General features: G+C 41.8%; 1 protein-coding gene and 5 pseudogenes across 1 annotated transcript; all 6 read right to left on the bottom strand.

Moving 5' to 3' along the window:
• Positions 1-237: 237 nt before the first annotated feature.
• LOC148556287 (5S ribosomal RNA) lies at positions 238-355 on the bottom strand (annotated as a pseudogene).
• Positions 356-552: 197 nt separating this feature from the next.
• LOC148556286 (5S ribosomal RNA) lies at positions 553-671 on the bottom strand (annotated as a pseudogene).
• Positions 672-852: 181 nt separating this feature from the next.
• Positions 853-971, bottom strand: LOC148556285 (5S ribosomal RNA; annotated as a pseudogene).
• Positions 972-1,163: 192 nt separating this feature from the next.
• LOC148556284 (5S ribosomal RNA) lies at positions 1,164-1,282 on the bottom strand (annotated as a pseudogene).
• A 2,501-nt stretch (positions 1,283-3,783) lies between these two features.
• Positions 3,784-3,902, bottom strand: LOC148556283 (5S ribosomal RNA; annotated as a pseudogene).
• Positions 3,903-11,340: 7,438 nt separating this feature from the next.
• LOC148556282 (uncharacterized) lies at positions 11,341-12,054 on the bottom strand. The gene has a single exon (XM_088489805.1). The coding sequence runs from the start codon at positions 12,052-12,054 to the stop codon at positions 11,341-11,343; it is 714 nt and encodes a 237-aa protein (XP_088345931.1).
• Between the last annotated feature and the right edge of the window lie 10,881 nt (positions 12,055-22,935).

The raw sequence follows: 22,935 nt of genomic DNA, 5'->3' as shown, positions 1-22,935 counted from the left end.
TTAACTGCGGAGTTCTAATGGGATTCGGTGCACGAGTGCTGGTATGATCACACCTATTAAAGTATACGCACACAATTATCATAAGCATGTCTCGCGACGTAGGGTAAGTCGAGCTGCGAAGCCCTGCGGGGCACGTGCGAGCTTTTTGAAAATCAGGTCATTGAGGCTCACTTTAGCTAAACTATTCAAGATAGCGTCGTTTAAAGAACGAGGGTAAGAATGACGTAAAAAAGAAAAGAGGTGTAACCCGAGGACTTCCCAGGGGTCACCCATCCTAGTACAACTCTCGCCCAAGCACGCTTAACTACAGAGTTCTGTTGGGATCCGGTGCAACAGTGCTGGTATGATCACACCTATTAAAGTATGCGCACACAATTATCATAAGCATGTCTCGCGACGTAGGGTAAGTCGAGCTGCGAAGTCCTGCGGTGCCTGTGCGAGCTTGCCGAAAATCAGGTCATTAAAGCTCACTTTAGCTAAACAATTCAAGATAGCGTCGTTTAAAGAACGAGGGTAAGCACGATGTAAAAAAAAAGAAAAAAAAAGAAAAAAGAGGTGCAACACGAGGACTTCACAGGAGGTCACCCATCATAGTACTACTCTCGCCTAAGCACGCTTAACGGCGGAGTTTTGATGGGATCCGGTGCATTAGTGCTGGTATGATCGCACCTATTAAAGTATGCGCACACAATTATCATAAGCATGTGTCGCGACATAGGGTAAGCGAGCTGCGAAGCCCTACGGGCCCGTGGGAGCTTAATGGAAATCAGGTCATTAAGGCTCGCTTTAGCCAAACCATTCAAGATAGCGTCGTTTAAAGAACGAGGGTAAGAACGACGTAAAAAAAAAAAACAGGTGCAACACGAGGACTTCCCAGGAAGTCACCCATTTTAGTACTACTCTCGCCCAAGCACGCTTAACTGCGGAGTTCTGTTGGGATCCTGTGCAATAGTGCTGGTATGATCGCACCTATTAAAGTATGTGCACACAATTATCATAAGCTTGTGTCGCGACGTAGGGTAGGTCGAGCTGCGATGCCCTGTGGGCCCGTGGAAGCTTGCCGGAAATCATGTTATTAAGGCTCGCTTTAGCTAAAGTATTCAAGATAGCGTCGTTTAAAGAATGATGGTAAGCACGATGTAAAAAAAAAAAGAAAAGAAAAAGAGGTGCAACACAAGGACTTCCCAGGAGGTCACCCATCCTAGTACTACTCCCGCCCAAGCACGCTTAACTGCGGAGTTCTGATGGGGTCCGATGCATTAGTGATGGTATGATCGTATCTATTTAAGTATGCGCACACTTGATGTGAATATTTGTGGAAAAACGAATTTTCAAAATACCCAAATCAACCGGCAAGTGCACCGGGTCGCATCAAGTAATAAAACTCACGTGAGTGAGGTCGATCCCACGAGGATTGATGGATCAAGCAACTTTAGTGGGTGATTAGTTTAGTCAAGCTAACATTTAAGCGAGATTGGGTGAAACTTAAAGCAACAGAATGTAAATGACAAGGAATTATAAAGTGCAGAAAGTAAATTGCATTGAAACTTAAAGAGCAAGAAATGTAAATTGCAAGAATCTTAAATTGCAAGAAATGTAAATTGCATAAAATTAAAAGGGAGTGGGTGCTGGAAATTAAAAGAAAGCAGTAGATCAAGTAACTGGAAAGTTAAATTGCAAGAAGAATAAAGGAAATTAGGTACTGGGATTCATGAAATCAAACACGGAAGTGTAAATAACAATCAAACAGAGAAGTAAAAGATGCAGCAGGTTCAACAGATTTGGAAAATCACTTTAAAATCAAAACAGAGAGCAGCTTGGCTCAATTTCAAAATCTCAATGAGAAATTGAAGATCTCAGGGGCTCAATGAGACTAGAAAACAAGTCTAGATCTCAAGTCCTTCCTTGATCCAATAAAGAACAATTTGCAAAAGAAATGAAGATGAAAGCAGTAAACAGAGTGTTGATTCAAATCCTTAATTCACTGAACTTTTGTAGAAGAAGAACAAGAGAAATCTCAAAGTGAGAATGAAACAGAATTCCTTCAATTCTCAACCCAAGATTCAAAACAAAGAGAAAAACTAAAGAGAGAGAGCTCTCTAATGCTAATGCTCCCTCGAGGAGCCAACCTTCAATGCTCTCTAATGGAGCTAACCTTCTATTCTCTCTATTCCGGCCCCCTTTCTAAAATGAAAATGATGCCTTTTTATAGGATTTTACAAACATGACAAATGAAAATGAAATTGAAAAGCAAATTACAAAGAAAATGAAATTCCTAATCAAATTGTTTCTTGTGCCTTTGAGTGATGATAATGGGCTTTGCGTGCTTTGGATTTGGGTTGAAGATGGCCTCTGTTGATTGCACTTGGATTTGGAGAGAAACCCATTGTGAATTGGGACATAAAGCACAAAAGCTTGAGTCAAAGTTTGAGGCAAACTTTTGCTCAAGCTTTTTATATCAGCCACCCCCTTTTGCTGATATCCACGTTTGAGCTAAAGTTTGAGGTCAAACTTTTAGCCAAACGTGGATCCCCTTGTGTGCATGTGTGGGGTGCTACTTTGTCCTCTTGTCAACATTGCCAATTTCAAGCCAACTATAGACTATTATATATGGTTGGAAAGCTCTGAATGTCAGCTTTCTAACCCAATTAGAATCACCTCAATTGGACATCTACAACTCAAGTTATGCTCATTTGAAGAGGACAGGATCGCTGGCTTTGGTGTGCAGCGTTTGAGGAAAAGTTTGCCTCAAACGTGGTCGAAAACGCCAGTTCTGATGCCTCAAACGCATTGTCCACCCCATACTATTATATATTGTTGGAAAGCCCTAAATTTCTACTTTCCAATGCCGTTGGAAGCACATCATTTGGAGCTCTACAGCTCGAGTTATACTCCGTCGAAAGTGCAGAGGTCAGTTGGCCTCACTGCAGGTTGCTATCATGTTCGTTTATGCACATTGCGGGGCAGTTTTCTCCCTTAATTTTAGTGTTCATCATGCAGTGCCATATATGCTTGGAAAGCTCTCGATTCCTACTTTCCATTGCTTTTTGAATCACCTCATTTGGAGCTCTGTAGCTCAAGTTATTCTTGTTGGAAGTATACCCCTTTAGGCTGTTGTGGTGTGTGGCGCCAACGTTTGCCAAAAAGCTTGAGGCAAACGTTGGCGCAAGCTTTTCTCCTCCAGGGTGTCGTTTTTGTGATGCCAACGTTTGCCAAAAAGTTTGAGGCAAACGTTGGCTCAATCTTTTTCCTCCAGGGTGTTTTCAATTCTTCCAAAAGTTTGAGCTAAAGTTTGAGGCAAACTTTGGCTCAAACTTTTTTCCTCTCTTGCTCCTAGCCATTCCTTCTTCCTTCAACCTTCTTCAAAACTCTTTTCACCTATCATCAATCAACCAAACACATCAAAGCTATGCTCAAAATCATGAGTTTTTTATTCTTTCATAATATATGACAATTATAGCATAAAATCTCATGAAATTGCATTAATTCATCCATGGTTGATTGAATCAAAGGAAATATGAAATTCTGCCCAATTGGCTTAGTTAAGGCTCAAGAAAGTGCATAAAACCTATTGAAAACAAAGGAAAAAAGCATAGAAAAATATGACATGGTGACATGTCATCAACACTATTATCATAAGCATGTGTCACGACGTAGGGTAAGTCGAGCTTCGAAGCCCTGCGGGCCCATGGGAGCCTGCCGGAAATCAGGTCATTAAGGCTCGCTTTAGCTAAATTATTCAAGATAGCGTTGTTTAAAGAACGACGTAAAAAAAAAAAAAAAGAGGTGCAGCACGAGGACTTCCCAGAAGGTCACCCATCCTAGCACTACTCTCGCCCAAGCACGCTTAATTGCGAAATTCTGATGGGATCTGGTGCATTAGTGATGGTATGATCGCACCTATTAAAGTATGCACACACAATTATCATAAGCATGTCTCGCGACGTAGGGTAAGTCGAGCTGCGAAGCCCTGCGGGGCCCGTGCGAACTTGTCGAAAATCAGGTCATTGAGGCTCGTTTTAGCTAAACTATCCAAGATAGCGTGATTTAAAGAACGAGGGTGTTCATACCCTGGATCGAGCTGTCCGACCCGGGATGATAGCGACAAAGCGACCGACCTCCGCGGGTCAGATTATCCGACCTCTTTTTAAAGAGCTCGGTCAATTCGACAGGAAAGCCCAGTAAAGGGCCCAAACAGAGGAACACGATCCAAATCCAAAGGCAACCCAAGCCTACAGAGATAAAGGCGGTTCCCTTGAAGATAAGATGACCTCACTCAAAAATAAGATAAGATAAGATAACTAACTTATCTTATCTAAAAAGGTCACTCTACACCATTATAAATACACTGGAGCACCCAGTTATAACTCATACTCTGATTCTACTAAAAAAACCTGTTTAATACCCATGCTAACTTAAGCATCGGAGTCTCTTGCAGATACCCCCCACCCTCCGGTGACTAAGGATCAGCAGTGCAGCCAGTCCAACAAGTCGGACACGACAGCTCCGGCCACCACCCATCAGCCGGACACGTCATCGCCGACCAGTATAGAAGATCTCGTCCAAGATCGACTTACAGTTTCAGGTAAACCTCGGAACATTGGCACCGTTGCCGGGGAACTTGGAAGTCATCCCATCACCATGGCAGATGATCACGACAACGACCATGATTCAGATCTAGAGGATAGAACACCGCATAAAAACGCGGACACTACGCTAAAAGATACTCCGGAATCCAACAGGGACAAAAATTCATCAAATCCGGGAGTTATAGAAGCACTTCACGATCGTTTAAAGCAACTTGAAAAAGAAACCCATCATCAACGGGAAGCCGGGAAGGATCTACAGAGAGAAGTAAGGCGACGTCGAGAATTAGAAGATAAACTTCTAAAACTCGAAGCCGATCTCAAAGCCAAAGCTACTCGATCCACCCCTGAGGATAGCCCACGCAAAGATCAAGATCCATTCACTAGGGAAATTATGAAGACCAAAATTCCTAAGAACTTCAAACTTCCAAACATGACCTTGTACGATGGCACTACAGACCCCAACCATCACCTCAGCAATTTCAGAAGTAGAATGTACCTCACCGACACCTTAGATGCAGTCCGTTGCAAAGCTTTTCCAACAACTCTCACAAAGATAGCAATCAGATGGTTCGACAGCCTACCTCCAAAGTCCATCTCAAGCTTTGATGATCCAGCCAAAAAGTTCCTGGCCAGATTCTCCATCCAAAAAGACAAAGCTAAGTACGCCCCCAGTCTACCAGGAATCAAGCAAGGAGATCGGGAAAGTCTTCGCAACTACATGGAGAGATTCAACAAAACATGCCTAGACATACAAAGTTTACCAACAGAGGCCGCCATCATGGGCCTCATCAATGGTCTACGAGAGGGACCTTTCAGTCAATCTATATCAAAGAAATACCCCACATCCCTAGACGAAGTGCAAGAACGGGCGGAGAAGTATATCAACATGGAAGAAAATTCTCGACTAGGAGAAACCTCAAAATCCGGATTCTCCTACTGAGATAAAGATAAAGAGCCCAAAAAGAAGGAAGATCGACATGGGGAAAAAATTAAAAAATATCATAATTACACCCCCCTTTGGGTGTCTCTTGTGGACGTGTACAAAGAAGTCTGCCACACAGAAAAAATACCCCTAGCTCGACCACTCAAAGGCAAAAGAGGAGGAGGAAACCGAAATGAATATTGCGAATACCATCGTGTCTGTGGACATTCCACCAACTAATGCTTCGATCTAAAGAACGTCATAGAAAAGTTAGTAAGAGAAGGAAAACTAGATCGGTATTTGGCCACCCGAGATGATAAGCAAAGAAAAAGGAGGAGGGATGAAGAGGCCGGGCAAACCGAGCGATCACCTCGTACACCAGAAAGACATGTTCATATGATACACGGAGGATTTGCAGGAGGAGGAATCTCCAAATCATCCCGCAAAAGATATCTTAAAGAAGTATATCATGTTGAAGGAAAGGAGGAAGCGCCCGACATCCCTGCAATTTCGTTCACCAAGGAAGATGCATCCGGTATCATCTCGAGACACGACGATCCCATGGTCATCACCATCATACTGGCAAACGCCAATCTCCACCGCACCTTAATAGACCAAGGGAGCTCCGTCGACATCTTATTCAAAACTGCCTTCGACAAGCTCGGCTTAGAAGAAAAAGAGCTTAAAGCATACCCGAACAGCCTGTTCGGACTGGGAGATACCCCGGTACAACCATTGGGATACGTGCCACTACACACAACCTTTGGAAAAGGAAACCAATCTAGAACACTCAAAATAGACTACATCGTGGTCGACGTGAGTTCAGCCTACAATGCCTTAATAGGACGGACAACCTTAAATCAACTCGGCGCAATAGTCTCAACTCCGCATCTATGCATGAAATTTTCAACTGCAGAAGGGATAGCTACAATAAAAGCAGATCAAAAGATGGCACACCACTATTATAACAAAAGTCTAAACCTCAGAGGCAGAGGAGAAGAATTCCATACAATTGAGCTTGGTGGAGTTCAGAGACGTGAAGAACTTCGTCCACAGCCCGAAGGTGAAGTAGAGAAAGTCCAGATCGGAGACACTTCAGACAAAATAACTAATATTGGCATGATCCTACAAGGAGGCGCAAAAGAATCACTAGTACAGTTCTTACGAGATAATGTCGATCTCTTCGCATGGAAAGCTGCAGACATGCCAGGCATAGACCCCAAACAAATGTGCCACAAGTTGGCGGTCTATCCAAGATCTCGGCCGGTATAGCAGAAACGAAGAAAACTTGGGCCAGAACGATCCCAAGCTGTGGAAGAACAGGTACAAGCATTACTGGAGGCAGATTCATAAGAGAAGTCAAGTACCCACTATGGCTAGCCAACGTCGTCTTGGTGAAAAAATCTAATGGGAAGTGGCGAAATGTGCACCGACTACACCGATCTCAACAAAGCCTGCCCAAAAGATCCTTATCCACTCCCAAGTATCGACGCTCTGGTGGATGCCTCATCCGGATATAAATACCTCTCGTTTATGGATGCATATTTTGGATACAACCAAATCCCAATGTATCCACCTGATCAGGAAAAAACCTCGTTTCTAACACCAAAAGTAAACTATTGCTACATCGTAATGCCTTTTGGTCTTAAAAACGCAGGAGCAACTTATCAAAGGCTAATGAACAAAGTCTTTTCAGACCATATCGGAAAAATCATGGAAGTCTATGTGGACGACATGTTGATAAAGACACAAAGTGAAGAGACATTATTGTCCGACTTGGTCCAAGTGTTCGACACTATAAGGAAGCATGGCATGCGACTCAATCCTGCAAAATGCACCTTTGCAGTAGAAGCTGACAAGTTCTTGGGTTTTATGCTAACACAAAGAAGAATCAAGGAAAATCCGGATAAATGCCAGGCTATACTCAACATGAAGAGCCCAACTTGTGTCAAAGAGGTACAACAACTCAACGGGAGGTTGGCGGCCTTATCCAGATTTCTAGCGGGATCAGCAATAAGGTCTCTCCCCTTTTACGCCACTCTAATAAAAGGAAAAAAGTTCGAATGGACAACAGAGTGTGAGTAAGCCTTCCAGGATTTCAAAAGTTTCCTGGGACAACCACCTATCCTAACTCGGCCACGAGAAGAAGAACCACTCGTATTATACCTCGCGGTAGGAAGTCGGGCAGTAGCCTCAGCACTGGTTCGAGAGGATGACAAAGGGCAACAACCTGTATACTTCATTAGTAAAGCGCTACAAGGATCCGAGTTGAACTACCAAAAAATAGAAAAATTTGCCTATGCGCTCATACTAACATCTCGACGTCTCCGCCCGTACTTCCAAGCTCACACCATTAAAGTTCGGACCAACCAGCCTATAAAAGGGATGTTGCAGAAAACAGATCTAGTAGGCAGAATCCTACAATGGGCTGTTGAGTTGTCCAAATTCGACCTCCAATACGAAGCTCGGACAGCCATTAAATCATAATACTTAGCCGACTTCATTGCAGAATTTACAGACACCCTAGAGACCCCCATAGAATGGAATATTTACGTGGACGGCTCCTCAAATAAGACTGGAAGCGGCACAGGTGTGATAATTAAAAGCAACCAAGGAACCCAAATTGAGCTTTCCCTCAAATTCGGGTTCCCGGCCTCAAACAACCAGGTGGAATATGAAGCACTACTAACTGGTTTGAAGCTGGCTAAGGAGGTTAGAGATAAAAAACTCAACATCTTCAGCGACTCACAAGTAGTCACATCACAAATAACAGGGAGCTACCAGGCCAAAGATCCCACCATGAAAAAGTATTTGGATAAAACCAGGGAACAGCTCGAACAACTCGGGGAATATAAGATCCGCCACATACCCACGAACAAAACGCCCGAGCTGACGTACTCTCAAAACTAGCCAGCACCAAACCAGGGGGCAACAATAGAAGCCTCATCCAGAAAATGCTACAGAACCCGTCAATCTCGGAAGAGGAAAAAGTCCTAGCCATAACAAGTCAGGATCAAGGACGGATGACCCCCATAATTAACTACCTCAAAATAGAAGCACTCCCCATAGATGAAAAGGAGGCAAAGAGGTTAAAACGGAAGGCACAATACTACACTATCATAAACAACACCCTATACAAAAGAGGGATTTCAATACCATTATTAAAATGTGTGCCGACCTCCAACACAAGGGAAGTCTTAGAGGAAGTACACAGTGACATTTGCGGCAATCATCTCGGAGCACAAGCTCTTATAAAAAAGTACTCCGGGCGGGATTTTATTGGCCAACTCTACAAAAGGAAGCTACAGAGTTTGTAAAGACATGTCCACCATGCTAGAAACATGCCAACTTTCACATCGCCCCGCCAGAAGAGCTCATCAGCGTAACCTCACCTTGGCCATTTGCAAAATGAGGACTCGATCTTCTCGGACCCTTTCCCCAGGGATCGGGACAAGTTAAATTCCTCATAGTAGGGGTAGACCATTTCACAAAGTGGATCGAGGCAGAGCCCCTAGCTAACGCCACTGCTCAAAGAAGCCAGAAATTCCTATATAGGAACATTGTCACAAGGTTCGGGGTTCCATACTCCATCACCACAAACAATGGCACTCAATTCACAGATGCAGGCTTCAAAAAATTAGTAGCCGACTTGAACATAAAGCACCAGTTACCTCTGTCGAATATCCCCAAACCAATGGACAAGCCGAAGCTGCTAACAAAGTCATATTGGCCGGGTTAAAATGGAGGTTACAAGACGCAAAGGGAGCTTGGGCCGAAGAACTTCCACAAGTCCTATGGGCGTATCGAACGACGCCGCATTCAACCACAAAGGAATCACCCTTCCGATTAGCATACAGAATGGAAGCAATGATCCCAGTAGAGATCGAGGAAGGGTCGCCTAGAGTGGTCCATTACAATGAAGAAGCCAACTTCCAACTTCAAAGGGAAGAGCTCGACCTACTTCCTGAAATCCAAGAAAGAGCTCGGATCAGGGAAGAAGCACTAAAACGTCGAATGGCTTCCAGATATAATCAAAAGGTAGTGCCAAGAGGTTATGCTAAGAACGATCTCATCCTAATCCAAAATGATATTAGAACAACTCGACCCGGAGAAGGAAAGCTGGCAGCAAACTGGAAAGGACCCTACCGAGTCATAAAAGTACTTGGGAAGGGCTACTACAAACTAGCCGAACTCGACGAACGAGAACTTCCTAGGTCGTGGCACGCCTGCAACCTAAGAAGGTACTATAGTTAGAGAAGGTAAAAGATCTCATCATAGGATGCACTCTTTTTTCTGAAAAGGTTTTTTAATGAGGCACCAAGTTGAGATCCAGAAATTATCCGACTCAAAAGGATAAAAACCCTATATGTACATATTTTCATTTTACATTTTAAATAAAATATATTAAATGTTCTACAAGTCTTCAAGACGCATTAATCTGAAACATTCATCGTCCGATTATAAAGCGACAGATTGGCAGAAAGTGAAACAAATTCACTACACAATCACGATAAAGACCAACAGAGATGAAAACCAAATTCATCTAAAGGTCAATTAAACGAGGATTTAATCCACCTTCCACAAATCGGCAAAGATGAAAATAGAATAATGCAAGAAGTTATCGAAAGTGATTCGGAGAAAGGACCTGACGAGGTCCTAATGGATTGCTAAATAATAACTTAAAAGACTGGCCGACGTTAAGAAGTCGGACCAAGTCAAACCAAGTTATAAGTAAACCCTGGAAAGAGGTCTGGCCAACCCTATAAAAGAGGATTACTTTAACTTAGAAGGGCACGACATGACGAAGTCAGCCCAAAATTTAAAAGTTATAGAAGTAATCCCTGAAAGAGACCTGAATAAGGTCCAAGAAAGAGGATTACAAAAATAACTTAGGAGGGCACGACATGACGAAGTCGGCCCAAAATTTAAAAGTTATAGAAGTAATCCCTGAAAGAGACCTGAACAAGGTCCAAGAAAGAGGATTGCAAAAATAACTTAGAAGGGTACGACATGACGAAGTCGGCCCAAAAACACGAAAGTTATAAAAGTAATCCCTGAAAGAGACCTGAACAAGGTCCAAAAATGAGGATTACAAAAATAACTTAGAAGGGCACGACATGACGAAGTCGGCCCAAAACATAAAGTTATAGAAGTAATCCCTGAAAGAGACCTGAACAAGGTCCAACAAAGAGGATTACAAAATAACTCAAAAGGGCCCGACACGAAGAAGTCGGCCCAAAACATAAAGTTATAGAAGTAATCCCTGAAAGAGACTTGAACAAAAGTCCAAGAAAGAGGATTACAAAATAACTCAAAAGGGCCTGACACGAAGATGTCGGCCTAAAACATAAAGTTATAGAAGTAATCCCTGAAAGTAACTTGAACAAAAGTCCAAAAAAGAGGATTACAAAATAACTGGATACGACATAACGATGTCGAGAAGGACCCGACATGATGAAGTCGACCCACATAAAAGTGCGAAAGCTACACTTGGTAGAGACCTCACAAAAGGTCCACACAAAACAGGATTTTTAGCCTTAAAGGAATCAAAGTTACAAGCGCAAAGGAGGTCGAACAGCAAGGCTCCAACATTCTCAAAACCCAGAAAGATGCCAAGTCCAGCGCAAATAAGCATGATATAAAAATGCGAAGTTATAACAAGCTTCAGAGGCCACCAAAATCTGTCCCAAAAGCTTGGAAGCTACTTTTGTTTTTCAAAATAAAGTTGCTAAACAAGTAACTAAGAAGTGTCAACAGCTAGCAAAACATTAATAAAGAGTTTAAAAGCCCACAAGCCGGGCAATATACACAAACAGATACGAAATTCAGTCAAACATCAGAAGGCTTCTCGGTAGCTTCAGTATAGGGAGAAGGAGGGCGAGCCTGGAGAGGCACTGCATCCATTGTACCATCGTCCCTATTCAGAATTTGGCAATTAGGATCTAATTCTGGATGAACGACCCCAGACGGAGGAACTGTGGAAGTTGACACTTTGGCATCAGGCACAGAGGGAGGTCCGACATCATCATCATCCGGGTCATCGGGGACAATCTTACCATCCCTCACAATATTGTCTAAGCTGAAGAGAGTAAGGTCAACCTCAGGAGCAAGAACTTGAACCTGCTCCTTCAGGTTCTCATAAGCAGCATTTACGCTGCCGACAAGGTGACCTTGGAGCTCAGAGTAATCAACCCGGGTAGACTCCAACTCCTTCCTCAGACGCATCACCTCCCGATAGGATGTAACATAACTATCTTTATGCCTCAATACAGTGTCCTCGGCCAACCTCACAGAAGCCGCCAGGGCAAGAGAGCTAGCCTTCTCGTTTTTCAGCTCCTTCTCGAGTTTGGCTACTTTTACTTCAAGCTCCTCCTTCAGGCTCTTCATCCGATCGAACTCCTGTTTAGCCTCCTCCATGAAGGCTTTGGTAGTGTGAAGGGGAAGATGTTGGGCAGTCCGATACAGGGCAGCTCCCATATATGCCATCTTAATGCTACTCCGAGTTATAAAATCTAAATAGCGAAGGAGTGATACATCATCCATGGGGAGGGCACCATAAGGACCGATTTGTTGATCAACAAACTCCACCGCATCGAAGTCAGGAGCGTCAAGGTTGAAAGGCTCAATTATTTTTTGTTTCTTGTTGGGAGGAGCACCAGAAGTAGCGGCAGAAGTCTGTAGAGGGTTGGCCAGACGAACCCGAGGAGTGGGGATCACCTTCTTCAGCCCAGGAGAACTCGGCACGGGCAGCTTCACCGGAACCTAAGACGATCCCTCTCCTGTCATCTTGGCCGAGATATTTTGAGCAGCAGCAGCCTTCCGTGCCTTTTTGAAAGCCTTCATGGAATCATTATTCTTAGACATCTCTGAAAATACAGAATCAACCACAGTAAGGGGTTACAATCACAAAAAGAGGAAGCAAAACTAAGAAACAAGTACAGAAATAAGTCAGACAGTACCCAAAGCAATTCGAACCAGGGACGGGTCACTGGTGCACGAAATTGTGATCATCAACAATGGCGCCAAAGGACTTGGAGCTCTTAAACATGAATCACACTTTGTCACAATTCCGCACAACTAACCAGCAAGTGCACTGGGTCGTCCAAGTAATAAACCTTACGTGAGTAAGGGTCGATCCCACGGAGACTGTCGGCTTGAAGCAAGCTATGGTCACCTTGTAAATCTCAGTCAGGCGAATTCAGATGGTGATGGAGAATTGATAATTAAAAGATAAATAAAACATAAAATAAAGATAGAGATACTTATGTAATTCTTTGGTTGGATTTTCAGATAAGCGTATGAAGATGCTTTGTTCCTCCTGAACCTCTGCTTTCCTATTGCCTTCTTCCAATCATTCATACTCCTTTCCATGGCAAGCTTTATGTTGGGCATCACCGTTGTCAATGGCTACTTCCTGTCTTCTCAGTGAAAATGTTCTACGCATGCTTTCACCGCACGGCTAATCATCTGTCGGTTCTCGATCATGTTGGAATAGGATCCATTGATCCTTTTGCGTCTGTCACACGCCCAACAATCGCGAGTTTGAAGCTCGTCACAGTCATCCCTTCCCAGATCCTACTCGAAATACCACAGACAAGGTTTAGACTTTCCGGATCTCAAGAATGACCGCCAATAATTCTAGCCTATACCACGAAGGTTCTAATCTTAGATTAGAAACTTAAGAGATACACATTCAAGCTTGTTTGCATGTAGAACAGAAGTGGTTGTCAGTCACGTGTTCATAGGTGAGAATGGTGATGAGTATCACATTCATCATGTTCTTGGGTGCGAATGAATATCTTGGAGAAGAAATAGACTTGAGTTGAATAGAAAAACAATATTACTTTGTATTAATTCATGAAGAACAGCAGAGCTCCACACCTTAATCTATAGTGTGTAGAAACTCCACCGTTGAAAATACAAAAGTGATAATAGTGTAAGCATGGCCGAATGGCCAGCCTCCAAGGTCTAGGGACTAAACGTCCAAAGATGAAAATACAATATCAAAAGGTCCTATTTATAGAGAACTAGTAGCCTAGGATTACAGAAATGAGTAATTAATGCATAAATCTTCTTCCGGGCCTACTTGGTATGTGCTTGGGTTGAGCATTGAAGCTTCCATGTGTAGAGACTTTTTTGGAGTTAAACGCCAGCTTTTTTGCCAGTTTCGGCGTTTAACTCCAGCTTTTGTGCCAGTTTTGGAGTTAAACGCCAGAATTCTTGAGCTGACTTGGAACGCCTATTTGGGCAATCAAATCTCAGGCAAAGTATGGACTATTATATATTGCTGGAAAGCCCAGGATGTCTACTTTCCAACTCAATTGAGACCGCGCCAATAGGGTTTCTGTAACTCCAGAAAATCCACTTTGAGTGCAAGGAGGTCAGGATCCAACAGCATCTGCAGTCCTTTTTCAGCCTCTGAATCAGATTTTTGCTCAGGTCCCTCAATTTCAGCTAGAAAAAACCTGAAATCACAGAAAAACACACAAACTCATAGTAAAATCCAGAAGAGTGATTTTTATTTAAAAACTAATAAAAACATAATAAAAACTAACTAAAATATACTAAAAACATACTAAAAATAATGCCAAAAAGCGTATAAATTATCCGGTCATCACAACACCAAACTTAATTTGTTGCTTGTCCCCAAGCAACTAAAAATCAAATAGGATAAAAAGAAGAGAATATACAATAAATTCCAAAAACATCTATGAAGATCAGTATTAATTAGATGAGCGGGGCTATTAGCTTTTTGCTTCTGAACAGTTTTGGCATCTCACTTTATCCTTTGAAGTTCAGAATGATTGGCTTCTATAGGAACTCAGAATCTAGATAGTGTTATTGATTCTCCTAGTTAAGTATGTTGATTCTTGAACACAGCTACTTTATGAGTATTGGCCGTGACCCTAAGCATTTTATTTTCCAGTATTACCACCGGATACATAAATGCCACAGACACATAACTGGGTGAACCTTTTCAGATTGTGACTAAGCTTTGCTAGAGTCCCCAATTAGAGGTGTACAGAGCTCTTAAGCACACTCTCTTTGCTTTTGGACCACGACTTTAACCGCTCAGTCTCAAGTTTTTACTTGACACCTTCACGCCACAAGCACATGGTTAGGGACAGCTTGGTTTAGCCGCTTAGGCCAGGATTTTATTCCTGTGGGCCCTCCTATCCACTGATGCTCAAAGCCTTGGATCCCTTTTTATCACCCTTGCCTTTTGGTTTAAAGGGGTATTGGCTTTTTCTGCTTGCTTTTCCTTTTTTCTTTCTTCTTTTTTTTTGCATATATCCTTTTTTTTGCAAGCTTTTCACTGCTTTTTCTTGCTTCAAGAATCAATTTTATGATTTTTCAGATCATCAGATAGCATTTTTCCTTTTCCCTCATTCTTTCAAGAGCCAACAATTTTAACACTCATAAACAATCAAATTCAAAAATATGCACTGTTCAAGCATTCATTCAGAAAAATAATAGTATTGCCACCACATCAAAATAATTAAACTGTTTTAAAATTTGAAATTCATGCACTTCTTTTTCTTTTTCAATTAAAAACATTTTTCATTTTAAGAGAGGTGATGGATTCATTTTCATAGCTTTAAGGCATAGACACTTAGACACTAATGATCATGTGATAAAGACACAAACATAAATAAACATAAAGCACAATTTTTGAAAAACAGAAAATAAAGAACAAGGAAATTAAAGAACGGGTCCACCTTAGTGATGGCGGCTTGTTCTTCCTCTTGAAGATCTTATGGAGTGCTTGAGCTCCTCAATGTCTCTTCCTTGCCTTTGTTACTCCTCTCTCATGGTCCTTTGGTCTTCTCTAATTTCATGGAGGAGGATGGAATGCTCTTGGTGCTCCACCCTTAGTTGTCCCATGTTGGAACTTAATTCTCCTAGGGAGGTGTTGATTTGCTCCCAATAGTTTTGTGGAGGAAAATGCATCCCTTGAGGCATCTCAGGGATTTCATGATGAGGAGTTTCCTCATGCTCTTGTCCATGAGTGGGATCTCTTGTTTGCTCCATCCTTTTCTTAGTGATGGGCTTGTCCTCATCAATGAGGATGTCATCCTCTATATGGGTGTTCATAAAAAAACCAAAATGTGGTTAACCGGTTAAAAAACCATAACCACATTTTGGTTAACCAGTTTAATGAAACAATTTAAAAACCATATCCAAATTTTTTAGAATTGGTTAACCAAAACCAAATTAAAAAAAACCGGTTTTTAACCGGTTAACCAAAACCAAAACCAAATTAAAATCAAAACTTAATTTTAAAACCAAATTACATACTCTTTCTCTCTCTCTCTCTCACTCACTCTCTCTCTCTCTCTATCTCCCACTTCCTCTCCCTTTCTCTCTCCCTCCCTCTCCCCCTTACTCTCTCTTTCTCTCTCTCTCTCTCTCCCTTCTTTTTCTCTCTCTCTTTCTCTCTCTCCCTCCTCTCTCTCTCTCTCTTTCTCATTTTTCTCTTTCTCCTCCTCTCCTTTTCTCTCTCCCTATCCTCTCTCTCTCTCTCTCTATTCTCTATCCCCTTTTCTCTCTCTTCTTTTCCCCCTATTTCTCTCCCTTTTCCCTCTCTCTCCCCTTTTCCTTCCCCCATCTCTCTCTCCCTTCTCTCTAACTCATTTTTCTCTTTATCTCCTCTCTCCTTTCCTTCTCTCTCCGCTTCTCTCTCTCTCACTCTCTCTCTCTCTCTCTCTCTCTCTCTCTTTTCTCTCTTTCTCTCCTCCTCTCTCTCCCCTATCTCTCTCTTTCCCTATCTTCCTCTTTTTCTCTCTCCCTCTCTCCCCTCCCTCCCTCTCTCTCTCTCTCTCTCGTCTTTCTTTCTCTCTCCCTTGTCTCTCTATCCTTCTCTCCCTCTCTCTCCCCTTCCCTCTTTCTCTCTCTCCCTCTCTATTTCTCTCCTTTTCTCTCTATCTCTCTCTCCTTCTCTCCGCTCTCTCACTTCCCCCCCCCCTCTCTCTCTCTCTTTCCTTGCCCGCTTTCTCCCCCTCTGTTCTCTCTTCCTCTCTCTCTCCTCCCCTTTCTCTCTCTAATCATCTCTCCCCTTTTTCTATCTTTCCCCTCCTCTCTCTCTCTCTCCTCTCCTCTCTTTCTCTCTCTCCCATATCTCTCTACTTTCTCCTCTCTTTTCCATTCTCTCTCTTTCTCTTTCTCTTTCTCTCTTTCTCCCCTCTCCTTCCTCTCTCTCTCTCTCTCCTTTACCTCCCCTCTCTTTCTCTCTCTCTCTCTCTTTTCTTTTCTCTCTTTCTCTCTCTCGCTCATCTCTCTTTCTTTTTCTTCTTTCTCTCTCTCTCTCCTCCTCTTCCTCTCTTCATTTTCTCTCCTTCTCTTCTTTCTTTTCTTACTCTCTCTTTTCTCTTTCTCTCTCAACCTTCTCTCCATCTCTATCCCTCTTCTATCTCTTTTCTCCTCTTCTCTCTAAAGCGAGAGAGAAGAGAGAGAGGAGGCGAAGATAGAGGAGGAGAAAGAAAAAAAAGAAGAGAGATAAGAAGAGAGAAGAAGGATAAGAGAGAGAAGCAGAGAGAGAAAGAGGACAAAGAGAGAGAAAGAGAGAGGAGAGAGAGAGGATGGGGAGAGAGAAGGAGAGAGAGACAGAAAAAAAGAAGGAGAGAGAGAAAAGAGAAGAGGAGAGAGAGAAGGAGAGAGGGAGATGAGGGGAGAGAGAAAGAGGGAGGGGGAGAGAGAGAGCATGGGGAGAGAGAGGGAGAGAAGGATAGAGAGAACGAAAGGGGAGGGGAAGAAAGAGGGGGAAGGGGAAGGGGAGAGAGAGAGAGAGATAGATAGAGAGGAGGGGGAGAGAGAGAAGAGAAAGAGAGGAGGAGAGAGAAAAATGGGAGAGAGAGAGAGAGAGAGAGAGAGAAAAGAAAGAGAAGAGGAGAGAGAGAGAGAAAGAGAAAAAATTATTTATAGAAAATATTGAAAAGAGATAAGAAAGAAAATGGAACGAAAGCAATGGAAGGGACTTCATTATTTACAAATGTTACTCGTATCATTTAGAAAGAAAAAAATTAGATTAAAAAAATTCAATTAAAAAAGATTTAAAATTTAGGGGTTTTGTATGTAAAAATATTAATTTTTGTGTAAAAATCTATTTTTACATGTAAAAACCAATTTTATGGTATAAAAACCAATTTTTTAGTATAAAAATCGGTTTTTGGGACAAAAACCGGTTTTTTGTGTAAAAATTTGGGTTTTATATGTAAAAATATTAATTTTTGTGTAAAAATATATTTTTACATGTAAAAACCAATTTTATGGTATAAAAACCAATTTTTTAGTACAAAAACCGGTTTTTAGTACAAAAACTGGTTTTTTGGTACAAAAACCGGTTTTTGGTATAAAAACCGGTTTTTATTTTAATAACCGGTTAAAAACCGGTTTTAAAATTCACTAACCGGTTAATAACCGGTTTCATCATGTAAAACCAATTTGGTTAATTAACCAATACTATATTTTTGGTTAACCAAAAAACTGGTTTGGTTTTTGGATTAACCAAACCATGAACACCCCTAAATTCCTCTATGTCAATTCCAACTGAGTTACAGAGATGACAAATGAGGTGAGGAAAGGCTAACCTTGCCACAGTAGAGGACTTGTCCGCCACCTTGTAGAGTTCTTGGGATATAACCTCATGAACTTCTACTTCCTCTCTAATCATGATGCTATGAATCATGATAGCCCGGTCTATAGTAACTTCAGATCGGTTGCTAGTAGGAATGATTGAGCGTTGGATGAACTCCAACCATCCCCTAGTCACGGGCTTGAGGTCATGCCTTCTTAGTTGAACCGGCTTCCCTCTTGAATCTCTCTTCCATTGAGTGCCCTCTTCACAGATGTCCATGAGGACTTGGTCCAACCTTTGATCAAAGTTGACCCTTCTAGTGTATGGGTGTGCATCTCCTTGCATTATAGGCAAATTGAATGCCAACCTTACATTTTCCGGACTAAAGTCTAAGTCTTTCCCCCGGACCATTGTAAGCCAATTCTTGGGGTCCGGGTTCACATTTTGATCATGGTTCTTGGTGATCCATGCATTGGCATAGAACTCTTGAACCATTAAGATTCCGACTTGTTGAATGGGGTTGGTGAGAACTTCCCAACCTCTTCTTCGGATCTCATGTCGAATCTTCGGATATTCACCCTTTTTGAGCTTAAAAGGGACATCGGGGATCACCTTCTTCTTGGCCACAACTTCATAGAAGTGGTCTTGATGCACCCTTGAGAGGAATCTCTCCATTTCCCATGACTCGGAGGTGGAAGCTTTTGCCTTCCCTTTCCTCTTTCTAGAGGTTTCTCCGTCCTTTGGTGCCATTAATGGTTATGGAAAAATAAAAAAGGTTTAGCTTTTACCAAACCAAACTTAGAAGGTTGCTCGTCCTCGAGCAAAAGAAGAAAGAAGAGAGTAGAAGAAGAAGAAATAGAGGAGATGGAGGGGGCTTAGTGTTTCGGCCAAGGGGATAGGTAGTGTGTATGTTGTGTGAAAATGAAGGAGTGAAGATGTGTTTATATAGGAGTGGAGAGGGGGGTATGGTTCGGCCATTATGGGTGGGTTTGGGTGGAAAAGTGGTTTGAATTTGAATGGTGAGGTAGGTGGGGTTTTATGAATGATGGATGTGAGTGGTGAAGAGAATGGTGGGATTTGATAGGTGAGGGGTTTTGGGGAAGAGGTATTGAGGTGATTAGTGAATGGATGAAGAAGAGAGAGAGAGGTGGGGTAGGTGGGGATCCTATGGGGTCCACAGATCTTGAGGTATCAAGGATTTCTCATCCCTGCACCATGTGGCATGCAAAACGCCCCTTGCTGCCAATCCTGGCGTTAAACGCCAGGCTGCTTCCCCCTTCTGGCGTTTAACGCCAGCTTCTTGCCCATTCCTGGCGTTAAACGCCAGGCTGGTGCCCATTTCTGGCGTTTAAACGCCAGTAAGTTTCTCCTCCAAGGTGTTCTATTTTTCATTCTGTTTTTGCTCTTTCAATTGTTTTGTGACTTCACATGATCATCAAACTACAGAAAACATAAAATAGCAAAAGAAAATAAAAATTTAACATAGATAAGTAAAAATTGGGTTGCCTCCCAACAAGCGCTTCTTTAATGTCAATAGCTTGACAGTGGGCTCTCATGGAGCCTCACAGATGTTCAGAGCAATGTTGGAACCTCCCAACACCAAACTTAGAGTTTAAGCGTGGGGGTTCAACACCAAACTTAAAGTTTGGTTGTGGCCTCTCAACACCAAACTTAGAATTTGACTGTGGGGGCTCTGCTTGTCTCTGTACTGAGAGAAGCTCTTCATGCTTCCTCTCTATGGTTACAGAGGGGTATCCTTGAGCTTTAAACACAAGGGAGTCTTCATTCACTTGAATGATCAATTCTCCTCTGTCAACATCAATCACAGCTTTTGCTGTGGCTAGGAAGTGTCTGCCAAGGATGATGGATTCATCCACACACTTCCCAGTCTCTAGGATTATGAAATCAGCAGGGATGTAGTGGTCTTCAACCTTTACCAAGACATCTTCTACAAGTCCATAAGCTTGTTTCTTTGAATTGTCTGCCATCTCCAGTGAGATTCTTGCAGCTTGTACCTCAACGATCCCTAGTTTCTCCATTACAGAGAGAGGCATGAGGTTTATGCTTGACCCTAGGTCACACAGAGCCTTCTCAAAGGTCATGGTGCCTATGGTACAAGGTATTGAGAACTTTCCAGGATCTTGTCTCTTCAGAGGTAATCTCTGCCTAGTCAAGTCATCCAGTTTTTTGATGAGCAATGGAGGTTCATCCTCCCAAGTCTCATTACCAAACAACCTGGTATTTAGCTTCATGATTGCTGCAAGGTACTTAGCAACTTGCTCTTTAGTAACATCTTCATCCTCTTCAGAGGAAGAATACTCATCAGAGCTCATGAATGGCAAAAGTAAATTCAATGGAATCTCTATGGTCTCTATGTGAGCCTCGGATTCCCATGGTTCCTCATCAGGGAACTCCATGGAGGCCAGTGGACGTCCATTGAGGTCTTCCTTAGTGGAGATCATTGCCTCTTCCTCCTCTCCAGGTTCGGCCATGTGAGACGTGTTTATGGCCTTGCACTCTCTCTTTGGATTCTCTTCTGTATTGCTTGGGAGAGTACTAGGAGGGAGTTCAGTAATTTTCTTACTCAGTTGACCCACTTGTGCCTCCAAATTTCTAATGGAGGACCTTGTTTCAGTCATGAAACTTTGAGTGGTTTTGATTAGATCAGAGACAATGGTTGCTAAGTCAGAGTGGCTTTACTTAGAATTCTCTGCCTGTTGCTGAGAAGATGGTGGAAAAGGTTTGCCATTGCTAAACCTATTTCTTCCACCATTACTATTGTTGAAACCTTGTTGAGGTCTCTGTTGATCCATCCATGAGAGATTTGGATGATTTCTCCATGAAGGATTATAGGTGTTTCCATAGGGTTCTCCCATGTAATTCACCTCTTGCTGGGTTCTCAAGATCATAAGCTTCTTCTTCAGAGGAAGCTTCCTTAGTACTGCCTGTTGCTACTTGCATTCCAGACAGACTCTGAGAAATCATATTGACTTGCTGAGTCAATATTTTATTCTGAGCTAGTATGGCATTCAGAGTATCAATCTCAAGAACTCCTTTCTTCTGAGTCGTCCCACTATTCATAGGATTCCTTTCAGAAGTGTACATGAATTGGTTATTTGCAACCATTTCAATGAGTTCCTGAGCTTTTGCAGGCGTCTTCTTCAGATGAAGAGATCCTGCAGGAGAGCTATCCAATGACATCTTGGATAGTTTAGACAGACCATCATAGAAGATACCTATGATGCTCCATTCAGAAAGCATGTCAGAAGGACACCTTCTGATCAATTGCTTGTATCTTTTCCAAGCTTCATAGAGGGATTCACCTTCATCTTTTCTGAAGGTTTGGACTTTCACTCTAAGCTTGCTCAATTTTTAAGGTGAAAAGAACTTTGCCAAGAAGGCATTGACTAGTTTTTCCCAAGAGTTCATGCTTTCTTTAGGTTGTGAATCCAACCATGTCCTAGCTCTGTCTCTTACAGCAAAAGGAAAGAGCATAATTCTGTAGACTTTAGGGTCAACCCTATTGGTCTTGACAGTGTCACAGATTTGCAAGAATTCAGCTAAGAACTGATGAGGATCTTCCAATGGAAGTCCATAAAACTTGCAATTTTGTTGCATTAGAGAAACTAATTGAGGCTTAAGCTCAAAGTTGTTTGCTCCAATGGCAGGGATTGAGATGCTTCTCCCATAGAAGTCGGGAGTAGGTGCCGTAAAGTCACCAAGCACCTTCCTTGCATTGTTGGCATTGTTGTTTTCAGCTGCCATGGCTTCTTCTTCCTTGAAAAGCTCTGTTAGGCCCTCTAGAGAGAATTGTGCTTTAGCTTCTCTTAGCTTTCTCTTCAAGGTCCTTTCAGGTTCAGGATCAGCTTGAACAAGTATGCCTTTGTCCTTGCTCCTGCTCATCTGAAAAGAGAGGAGAAGAAAATATGGAATCCTCTATGTTAGAGTATAGAGATTCCTTGAGGTGTCAGAGGAAAAGAAGAATAGAAGGAGGAGGTAGAGAAGAGAGAATTCGAACTTATCAAGGGAGATAGAGTTCGAATTGCACCTTGAGGAGGAGTGTTAGTCCCTTAAATAGAAGGATGTGAGAAGAGGGGAAGAATTTTTGAAAATTAATTAAAAAGATTTTGAAATAATAAAAAAAATTGAAAATTTGATTGAGATTTTTGAAAATTAAGATTAGGAAAGAAATTAAGTGATTTTTGAAAAAGATTTTGAAATTAGAAATCAAAAAGATATGATTGAGAGTTAATTTTAAAAAAGATGTGATTGAAAAGATATGATTGAGAAGATATGATTGAAAATCAATTTTAAAAGGAAAGTTTTTAAAATTAAAGTTGATTACTTGACTAACAAGAAATTAAAAGATATGATTCTTAAAATTTAAAATTTGATCATTTCTTAATAGGCAAGTAACAACTTGAAAATTTTGAAGTAAATCATTAATAGTAGCAAGGATTTTCAAAAATTATAATAATAAAAAAAGGAAAGAAATTGATTTTGAAAGGATATGATTGAAAAGATATGATTTGAAAAAGATTTGATTTTGAAAAATTATGAAATTTGAAAAAGATTTGAATTAAAAACAAAATCTTCTCTCTAGTGTCCTTCTGGCGTTAAACGCCCAGAATGCTATCCATTCTGGCGTTTAACGCCCAAAATGCTACCCTTTTGGGCGTTAACCCTGGTTGGCGTTTAAACACCAGTTTTCCTTCTTCATTGGGCATTTTGAACGCCCAGCTTTTTCTGTTTGATTCCTCTGCTGAATGTTCTGAATCTTCAATTCTCTGTATTATTGACTTGAAAAGACATAGTTTTGAAAATATTTTTGAATTTTTAATGAGGAGAAA

This window comes from Arachis ipaensis, chromosome B6 (genome assembly GCF_059453495.1).
Source record: "Arachis ipaensis isolate K30076 ecotype BB chromosome B6, ASM5945349v1, whole genome shotgun sequence".
Lineage (NCBI taxonomy): Eukaryota > Viridiplantae > Streptophyta > Magnoliopsida > Fabales > Fabaceae > Arachis > Arachis ipaensis.
Note: the sequence above shows the minus strand (reverse complement) of the source record. Positions and strands in the feature narration are given on the sequence as shown.